Genomic DNA, 11,184 nt, shown 5'->3' with positions numbered 1-11,184 from the left:
TTTCATTATTCATTTAGTTGAAAGACATAATCAGGAATAGGCTTTGTCCTATATACATAATACAAATATGATCCCATACGGGTCTGCCAGGTCCTCTAGCAAAAGGTAATGTAGAAATTGATCAATTACTGATTGTAAGTGTGTTGCAGGCCTCTGAATTTCATAAAAACATTATGTCAATAGCAAAGTTTTAAAGAAAGATTTTTTTTTATTACATGGCAATAAGCTAAGGAGATTATGGAGGGATGTCCTACTTGCTCTTTCTATAGCCACAAAACATAGCCTGCTGGGAGTAACCCAAAGGGTACTTAAAGGAATGAGATTTGGCAGATGTATATGTTCTATTTTGTAGAATTTGGTAAATTAAAATATGTGCACTACACCAAAGACACATACTCAAGCTTTCAATGTGCAACTGGCTTTGGTTCCGTAAAGGCTGATTCAGTAATCACACACTTATTAGAAGTTAGGGCCATCATGAGCATTCCTAAAGACAGACAATTATCCGGCACAAGTATCTAAGTAAATGAAACAGGTTTTTTTTGCTTATTATGATATAAAACACATTACAAGTATACCAATGAATCTTACAGGTCAGGCAGTTATAAAAAGGTCAAACTGTACTATAAAGGATATGTTAAACAAACAGAAAGGGATGGAAAATCCCTCAAAAATAGATTGTGTAATGTTTTATCAACCTTGAATTTTCTTAATATTAATGAGAAAGGAACAACAGAAGCAGAGAGTTATTGGATAATGGAAAAAAATCTTCTGAAATGAATCAACCAGTATTTTCAAGGATATGTTGACCTCACAATGTAAACCAGGAGATGTGCTACATTGGAGAAAGGATTTTGCTCTTGTTTCCACAAGAGAATAAAAACTATGCATAATATCAAAATCAATAAATATTCACTTTGAAAAGAAGAAACCTTTTGAGGAAGAGAAATGACAGCTCATCCACAATGGTGACAACCATACAGGTGTTATGGAAAGCATATAGGGTTGGGGCAGTGAGGAAGAAGATAGAACCACACAGCAACAACTCCACCTGGTCAAGATGACATTGTGATGCTAACACTACTATAACACTGTTTTTGGAGGGGTACCAGCTGATGAAATGATGCATCTTCTCATGATGTTCTGGAAAGAATGCCAAAGAATGCAAACTTTGAAATAAAAGGCCTATCGGCTGCTCAAAAATCATTTGCAACTATACTAGACAGTAATTTTAAAACTTAACCACCACTTTCTTTTGCAAGATTTCATTAAGAAAATATTGCCCCATGACAGCAGGAAGCAATTCTAGAGTGTGATATTTTCTTCTTGGCACAATTGGACTGGGCAAGGAACTGCCATTATCTCAACCATTGACAAAGTACATGGTTTCCGGAAATGGATAAGCAGAACACAAGGAAAAAGATTGTCAAATCTTGCCAAGACAGGGAAAGTCAGTTCTGAAAAATTTCCTGCCTCTGAAAATGGTTTGTCATTTATGATACACCTTAGCCAAATTTGGTTTCTTCAACATTGCAAATGAGATTTTCGGTGATTGCTCAGCTAACTAATTGTCTCCATCATATGTTGCTCACTTTGGAAGCTGTTTGATTGCACTTCCTGCCTACTCAAGTAATGTTATCTCCCTTCTCAGGCCTTTTATGGGGTTGAAGATTAGATAGTCATAGTTACCACCCTCTTATGATCTAGCCAAACCATTTCCAATACATGACTTAGACTCTGTAAGATGTAATGTTTATTAAAACATTTAGCATGCATTCCTTGCTTAATACTTTTTATGCTGGTTTCATTCTAATCTTACACTTGATATATGTTCCTAGTGTATATAATTTTGTCTTGGGTTTGGAACTCTCCTATTTAAATAAAAGGGAGAGGTGCTGTGGGAGACATTCTGCTCCTTTAGCCAGTAGCCTTTAAGACACCATCTCATTTGCTTGTGATCCCTTATACTGTAAATGCAGATGTAAAATGTCACACTCTCTCTCTTGCTTCTGGCTCTCACTTCTGGCTGATAGGCTCTGTTCCTTTTAGTGCAGTGGACTGTTACCTAGGAATATGATCTCTAAGTTTCCCCTAAATAAATAACCCTTTATTTTTCATAATTCTGAATTAGCGTGAGTTTATTTTGTGACTTCTGCCATCAATCTGTCATTTCAGTAAAACGCTTGTGAATTCATAGCTTTCTCCCTTTTCCATAGTGGATATCATACCAAATAACCTCAGCAGACTATTAGTCATTTATTGAGCATAACCCCTTTCTTTACTGGTGACTAGATGCCTTTTCCTCCACTCTGTTATGAATGTACTCACTCAGTCAAAGAAACCCATGTTCTCATACACAAATCTACATGAAGCTAGCTCTTCACAAATATCCTTTGTGGCAGGACATCTGACAAGAAGAGAAGCCTTGCAAATAGACTACATGAGAATCCAAAAAGATAGAAACTGAGCAAATAGGGCAGCATGTATAGCCTCATTGATAAGGACTGGGTGGCCCTAAATTCTTTAACAGTCAACTTAGGAGACTGTAACCTTCTCGCCATTGATCTGCTTTAACAGGCTATTGAAATTCTGTACTTACCTTCACTTCAGTTTTATTTGAAACAAGATTGTAGTATAGGAAATTAAGTTTGTGACTTAACCCATAGAAATATGGGGGCGGGGGAGCTTGGAATGAAAATCCAACCACAGAAAAAGTAATTCTTTCTTACCTGGGTGCCAGAAAGAATCCTGCCACTAAGCCAACAGCTGGAAAGTGCAATCTCCAAAGTCTTTGAATTTAAAAAGTGAAAATGCTATTGCAAAACATGTGCCATCACTTTCCTCCTATGGTGCATGCTGGTTGCCATGGCTAACACAAAACTGGAGTGACAGATGCATGTTGCTGCATGAAACTGAACTAAGCCTTCTGAATGAGTGTGACAGTTATATGACTTGATCTGTGGGGGGTTGGCAGTGGGACCAGAATTCATCCTGGGTACATAGTCAGGCATGCATTATGGACCACATTTTATATGTTGAAATACCTTCCTCAGCCTCGATACAATGAAGAAGGACTTGGTCCTACCGCAACTTGGTATATTAGACGTCCTTCACTCCTCAAAGGTGGCCTTACACTTTGTGGGGAGTGGATGGAGGTGAAATGAAAGAAGGTAAAGGGGTGGTAGAAAGGGGGGGGGTAGAAAAAATGGGACTAGTATTTAAAATGGATAAGAAGTAAGAAAACAGCAAAAAAACCCAAATAGGAGCAACAGGAGGAAAATATTCAAAACAACCAGAAAATATTAGCATTGATATGTTTCTCCCATTAGTAAATGTGAACATAATTAGGAATTAAACTTGGAGTAAAAATAGTAACAAAAGCTTGATGGTGATAAAAAGAACTATTTATTCATAAGAAAATATAAATATTTCATGAGTAAAACAGTTTGAACATTAAGAAATTAATAAATATTCTTTACACACTGAATAAACAAAGGCTAGTTGAACATACAATATTTATATAAATAAAATGAAATTTAAGTCAAAATCATAAAATTTGGCAAATGGGATAATTATATAGTAAAGGAGACAATTATCAAAGAAATATATCTCAGGTTTCTGTCTGTTTTACATCATAATTTGGCATTATGAAGCAGAAAAAAAGCTTTAAGATCAGAATGGGTTGTCACTCAATTTTAGTCCCATTGTTCATGATTGCCAAGAATGCCTCTGTTCACCATTCTCCTGAAGCAATTTTATTGTTATTGCAGCTGAAGAGAACTGAGTTCATGCCCTTTGAGGTGTAGCCCAGGCAGGCACTCATGCTCCAAGTCCCTCAGATGCAAGCAATACTCTTGGGTTTCTCAGCAGCTCTCTATTCAAAAGGGTAAGTAATATATTTGTCAGATGGGCCACCACAAGCAAGGATGTTTTTGTTAGGGTCTGAATCACTGTGGGAGGAAAATGTGTAGCTTGCATGCAGTAATATACTCCTAAATCCTCAGGCTCCACTCTGCTGATCTTGAGTGTGAAATCTGTACCTGACCCACTGCCACTGAACCTGTCTGAGACTCCAGAAAATCGATTGGAAACCTTGTATATTAGGAGTTTCAGAGATTGGCCTGGCTTCTGCAAGTACCAATTCAAATAGGTGTTACCATCACTATATACAAGGCTCTGACTAGACCTGCAGGAGATGGAGGCTTGATCTCCAATGCTGACAGGCAAGGAGGATGGAGTTTGGGTCATCACAACATCACCTGTGGAAACTGAAATACAGACAGAGAAGTAAAAAGTTAAGGACTCACTTCATGAAAAATCTTTATGTACTCTTTTTTGAAATTTATTTCAAGTGAGATGTTTATCTACATACAATTTTTATAAACTAAAATTCCCTTATTGATTGAGTGAATTGGATGTCCTAAGAAACTTCGAAGCATGAATTATACCATCCCATTCCATCCGTGTCATAATCTTCTTTGTAGAATAGAATTTCTCTGATCTGAAACCTTTCTCTATTAAATGTAAACCTCATAGGAAATATCCTGTAGGATAAGGCCCCTCTGCCTTACAAAAGTGGGAACCAGGGATCATCTGCCATACCCATTCTCCTATCTCATTTCCCTCTCTCCTCACCAGGAATCCAGAAGAACATCAGCAATAACAGCCAAACAGGCAACTTCATTTTGACGAAGCAGTCTGAGAAGTCTGATCAGTTATCAAAGTATGCCAGCTGAGGTTTATCTTGAACTAACAAGGGTGGGGCCTCCCTAGGGAGCAATATGCAAAGTTCTGGGTTAGTGCTATGGTACAAATAGAGGGAAGAAATCCAGGCTTCACGTGATTGCAAAAATCATATAACAATTTTTTTTATGTCGGGGGTTACAATTGAAAAATAAATGTGGTACTTGATAAGAAAAGAACATGATAAAAACTATCAATCTGTATGACCATATACACTTAAAACTACAGAAACACTGGGAGGAATGAAATTGAATACATGTATACAATGAGTTGAATAACAATGCTTTTGCTTCTCTTTCATCATTTTCTGACAAAATATGTATCTTTTATGAATTTTGAATATTGACGTTAGGAACTGTCATTCCTGTGACTTATTTAATTTTCTCTGTAAGACCACAAGATTAATAACCATGTGACGAAGGCATATCTTAAATGTTTATCATGAAAAGTAAAAGTGATTATATTAAAAATAATTGTCAAAGAAAACATTGTTTGAGTAATCTTGGAATGGAAGTATGGGTCCCTGGTGTTTGTGGCTACTGGTATTTCAAATGAGAATTTCAACTCATTTCTTCTATATGAATTAAGTATATATAATTTTATTCAGCAATTATACCTCAGTGAAATTATATTTTCTTGTTATTTATCACATGTTCATATGTATGTGTGTGGGGGGCATGTTCATTCCAAAGCACACAGGTAGAGGACAGGGGACAACATATAGAAGTCAGTCCTCTACTATCATGTTTTTCTAGGGAATACTCAAGCAGTTTTTCTTAATGAAAGGAACTTTTATTTGTTGAGATACATCACCATTTCACTAGATTAACTTATTTTACTACCATATTTTGAGAGTATAAAAGTCTCTCTTTGGGTTGACAGATGACTCAGGTGTTAAGAGTTCTTGCTGTTCTTCCAGCAAGTTTAGTAACTAGCACATATGCTGAGCTCTTTAATATTACCTATAAGTCCATATCCAAGGAACCCTACATGCACCACATTCCTCTCTAGGCAACTGCATGAATGTGTGTTTATATGTTGGCAGGTAGCGGGGCATTCATTCATTCCTGGCTTCCCAGATACAAAAGAATCACAAAAAAAACTATATTATTTACAATACTGTTTGCCCAATAGCTTAAGCATATTTATAGATAACTCTTACATCTTAAATTAAGTCATTTCTATTAATCTGTGTATCACCACATGACTGTGTCATTCCATGTAAAATTCCATCAGGTGTCTGTCTCCAGTGAGGCTACATGGCTTTTCTCTGATTCTGCCTTCTCTCGAGAGAGAGAGAGAGAGAGAGAGAGAGAGAGAGATAGAGAAATATATATATATATATATATATATATATATATATATATATATTTCTCTTCGAGCCTGGCTATACTGTGTTAATTCATTGACAGAAAGCAGCTTCTTTATTAATAAATAAAAGCAAAACATATACAGAAGGACTTCACATACCATTTCCTATTTTCTGTTTAAATAAAAAGGAAGGTTTAAACTTTGGCATAGTAAAATTGCATATAACAAATCAGGTTTCAAGCAAGAATCACTGTTACAATATTTATGTCTACTTAATCTTTTAACATGTCTAATAAAAACTATAATTATAACTATCTATTCTTCAACTCCATCAAAGATCCCAGAAGTATACAACATTACCTAAGTAAACAGGAAGTGCATTTTAAACCATCCCAAACCTCTAAAATTAACAGAAACATATTACTGCCTGAACAGTCACCTGAAATTTTCTGTATCATTGCAGGCACTCATCTTTAGCCTCCTGGCCCATAGTATCCAGTAGACTTTTCCATGAAGCAGGAAATTTCAAAGACATTCCCACCTTTATTAGCAGTTTGTCAGTTGCTTCCTTCTGTGCTTTGCAGAATGTCTGGTAGACTATTTCATAAACCAGGAACCCTGAAGGATTGTCTCACCTTCTTTAGGCAGCTACAAAAATCATTTTTCTTTGGGTCCTCAAGTCCAATGAAACTGTTCAGGCAAGAGCAGTTTCTTTCCCTAATGGCTATTAATCTCCATGAAGAACTTCTTCACCAGATGAAGGTTCTATGATGATATGCAAGATATTCGTCAGTATTGCTCAAGGATAGGGTCATTTCAGGTTCCCTATTCTCAACTGCCCAAGGAACTAACTGGGGACCTCAGCTTGGGCACCTGGGAGCCCCTCTAGGGTCAGGTCTCTTGCCAACCCTAAAGTGGTTCCCTTAACTAAGAATTGTGGTTCCGTGCTCCCCTGTCCAACCTTCCTTTATCCCAATCCTCCTGCTTTCCCAAGGCCCGACCTCCTTCCCTTCTAACTTTTCTCTCCCCATCTCCCCTTACCCCCAACCCACCCCACCTCAAGATCCCAATTTTCTCCCCGGCAATTTTGTCTACTTCCCTTAGCCCAGAGGATAACTATATGCTTTTCCTTGAGTTCCCCTTCTTACTTAGCTTCTTTAGATTCACCTATTGTAGACTCTGTGACCCTTATTTATGGCTAGAAACCAATTATGAGTGAGTACATCCCATGTTCATCTTTTTGGGTCTGGGACACCTCACTCAGCATAGTGTTTTCTATTTCCATCCATTTGCATGCAAAATTCGAGAAGTCATTGTTTTTTACCGCTGAGTAGTACTCTAATGTGTAGATATTCCATACTTTCTTCATCCATTCTTCCATTGAAGGGCATCTAGGTTGTTTCCAGGTTCTGGCTATTACAAATAATACCTTCATCTGGTGATGGATGGAGATAGAGACAGAGACCCACTCTGGAGCACTGGACTGAGCTCCCAAAGTCCCAATGAGGAGCAGAAGGAGGGAGAACATGAGCAAAGAAGTCGGGACCACGAGGGATGCACCCACCCACTGAGACAGTGGAGCTGATCTATTGAGAGCTCGCCAAGACCAGCTGGACTGTGACTGAAAAAGCATGGGATAAAACTGGACTCTCTGAACATGGCGAACTATGAGGGCTGATGAGACGCAAAGGACAATGGCACGGTGGTTTGATCCTACGTAATGTGATGGCTTTGTGGGAGCCCAGCCAGTTTGGATGTTTACCTTCCTAGATATGGACGGAGGTGGGAGGTCCTAGGTCTTACCACAGGGCAGAAAACCCTGACTGCTCTTTGGACTGGAAAGGGAGGGGGAAAGGAGTGGGGGGAGTGGGAGAAGGGTGGGAGGAGGGGGCGTAGGGGGGGAGGAGGGGGAGGGAAATGGGAGGCTGGGAGGAGGTGGAAACTTGTTTTTTTTCTCCTTTTCTCAATAAAAAAAAGAACTTCTTCAATGCCTATCATCTTCTTAAAGTAATTAGTGCTGCCAGGAGCAGATGTGTCTCATGTCATGTAAAGCCCAAAGCTATTAAAAAATTTAAATTCTATATTCTGTAGTCTTTGGAAGGTTTGTTGAATAAATATCCAACTGAAATATACCTCTGTACACCTAGAAAACCTAGCTAACATGACTGTAAGCTTCACTATTATAGATGATTATACTTATTAATTATACATTATATTTTTAAATAAACTACATAAACATATTACCTTAATAGCAGAAATATAATGTAACAAAATTGGCCTTAAATTTTCATTAATAGACAAAGATATAACCAATGCAAATCTCTATTGCATATTCCCCTATACATGTAAAGAAATATTTTTAAAATATATTTTAGAATTTGGACATTGTTGTCTAGACTACTTCCTGCTTATTGGGGCATGTCATCAGGTCTGTCATGAGGTATCCTGTGTGTTAGCTCCATCTCAATCAGCAGTCCTGAAGGAATCATGGATGTAGACCATCTGGGCAGTTTTAAGGGGGATATATTTGATTAAAACACATTAGTCTGGAAGAAATTCACAGGTTCTCACCCTCTGTGGAAACAAAGGAAGAATCTATTTTCCAAAGCAATATATCTTCAAACACAAATTTTGAAGTCAAGATAATTTTAAAATATATATGTTGGTTTAACTTAGCAGCACATACAATGAAATGTCTCTCTGTACTTAGCTCCTTCACAGTCAATAAAATTCAATAAAAATACAATAATATACATAATCCAGATTCTCTGTATATAATTCTTCTTTATGTGCCTTATTTTTTTAATCTATGACTATGCTCTGTCTCTTTAAAGACTTTTTTAAAAAACACTTTTTTATAAATGTGTATAGTCTTTTTCTCTTCTTTTCAAGCCTACAAACATTTATCTAAGACTTTGACTTATTCAGAGGTCCTTTATATCTGAATCTGTTTTCATTGCATATATGTAATGATTTTATGTCCAGAACTGTGGGTGATCACACCAGACTCTCTGAATGAGGCTGCCAATGGGGGCAGACTGAGAAGCCATCAATAATAGCACTGGGATGTGTTTCTACTGCATGTGCTGGCTTTTTGGTACCCTAGTCCATTTGGATGCACACCTTCCTAGGCTTGGATGGAGTGGGGAGGGTCTTGGACTTCCCATAGGACAGGGTACCCTGCCCTCTCTTAAGAAGGGAGAGGGAGGAAGGAGAGTGTGTGGGGGAGTGGGTGGGGCATAGGAGGAGTGGAGGAAGTGTATATTTTTGAATGGAAAAAAAGAAAATGAAAAAAAATGCTAAGTGGAGTGTCTAGGATTAAAGCTGCTTTGCTTTTGGCTTTGCCCAGTCCAACATGGCAGAGACATGCTCACTGTCTCTGTAAGCCATTCACACTGCCCTAGGTCCAGGTATTCAGCAAGTCTACATCTCTTTCTTAGAGAATATCTTGTATGGAGTCACAGTGATATCTTAGGACCAAGGAGCAAAGAATATCAGGAGTAGACATATAAATAAACTTTAAAAAATTATAAAATATAAACTTTATATTATATCAGAATATAGTGATAACTGCAGCAACTTTGGCCTGAGAATTTATTTGGGCACTCTTACCATTCAAAGTTAATAGGTCAGAATATGGCAATCTGCTTTGGCTGGCTTAAAGGTTTTCCTTTGGTCTATCATCCTTGAATCCATAGGAACTAAAAGCCTGAGAAGAGTAATTCATATGCCTCTTGATTCTTAAAATCAAGTTAATTGGTTAATTACTAAAACTGATGGTAAGGGATAATTCTGTTCTATCACCATTTAAAAATGATAACTAATAGATTTACAAGAGAAAGTTAAACACATGTCTGGAAACAGGAACAGAATTATCTATGTTTTAGAACAATATGAATATATCTCTGCTTACTGAATTCTGTATATATAAAGAACCATTTTGACTACTAGTCAGTCAGACTACAATATTCCAACATAGCTGACATACAAGAAGATGACCATAATACCAACAATATGAAAATGATAGAGGTCCTTAAATAGGAAATGGCAATTCTGAAAAATGCCAGGAATACATAAACAAACAAGTGAAAGAAATAAACAACATTGTTCAAGACATAAAAATGGAAGTGGAAGCAATAAAGAATACATAACTTGAGTAAAGTATGGGAATGAAAATTTTGGGACTGCAATCAGGAAGAACAGAAGCAACATAATACTAGAGATTCAAGAGAAAAGATCAGGAAATGACAATATAATAGAAGAAATAGATATATGGGTAGAAGAAAATGTTAATTCTAAAATCTTCCTGACACAAAACATCCATGAAATCTGGAACACTATGAAAAGACTAAGTATATGAATAATTAGAATAGAGGAAAAGGAAGAATGACAGGAGAAAGCTCCAGAAAATATTTTGAAAAAAATTCATAGAAGAAAAATTTTTAACCTAAATAGAGTGGTATCTAAAAAGTCACCAGAATCATATAGAAATAGATTGTACTAGAAAGAAAATGACCTCATGTCACATAATGATCAGAACATTAACAGACAGAACAAATAAAGAATATTAGTATGCAAAAGAAAGAGGACCAAATAACATGAAAAATAGACCTAATGTAATTACACTTGACTTGTTTATGGAAACTTTGAAATCCATAAAGGCCTGGGGATATGTACTACAGAGAGACCAAAAACACCAGTATAGATTGCCATACCCAGGAAGACTTTCAATCATTATAAAAAGATAAAATAAATATTCCACAATGAACTCATATTTAATCAATATCTATTTTAAAGTCTAGTCCCACCTAATAAGATAGAAGGAAAAAAAACACCTATAAAACAATATGTAGGGATAGCCCAGCCAATCACATTGCTAGCAGGGGGCTGGGTCACCTGAGGTTATTTTTTACTTATAAAGATTGTGGGTGTGCTCCCAGCCACCCCTTCTGCTTTCCTGTTCTCCGCGGGAACCTGTGGTTCTGTAAGTCTATTTCCCCATTAAAGCTGTATATATTTTTTAAAATATTTATTTATTATGTATACAATATTCTGTCTGTGTATATGCCTGCAGACCAGAAGAGGGTACCAGACCTCATTACAGATGGTTGTGAGCCACCATGTGGTTGC

General features: G+C 36.9%; 1 gene segment (V, D, J or C); it reads right to left on the bottom strand.

Annotated features, from left to right (window-relative positions):
• Positions 1 to 3,819: 3,819 nt before the first annotated feature.
• On the bottom strand, positions 3,820 to 4,690 carry LOC121432727. The segment is given in 2 exon segments: positions 3,820 to 4,268; positions 4,636 to 4,690. Coding segments are annotated over 2 exon segments (498 nt in total).
• Between the last annotated feature and the right edge of the window lie 6,494 nt (positions 4,691 to 11,184).

Source organism: Microtus oregoni, unplaced genomic scaffold, assembly GCF_018167655.1.
Source record: "Microtus oregoni isolate MIOR12 unplaced genomic scaffold, Mior012 000002F_ref0000024, whole genome shotgun sequence".
NCBI classification, from domain to species: domain Eukaryota; kingdom Metazoa; phylum Chordata; class Mammalia; order Rodentia; family Cricetidae; genus Microtus; species Microtus oregoni.
Note: the sequence above shows the minus strand (reverse complement) of the source record. Positions and strands in the feature narration are given on the sequence as shown.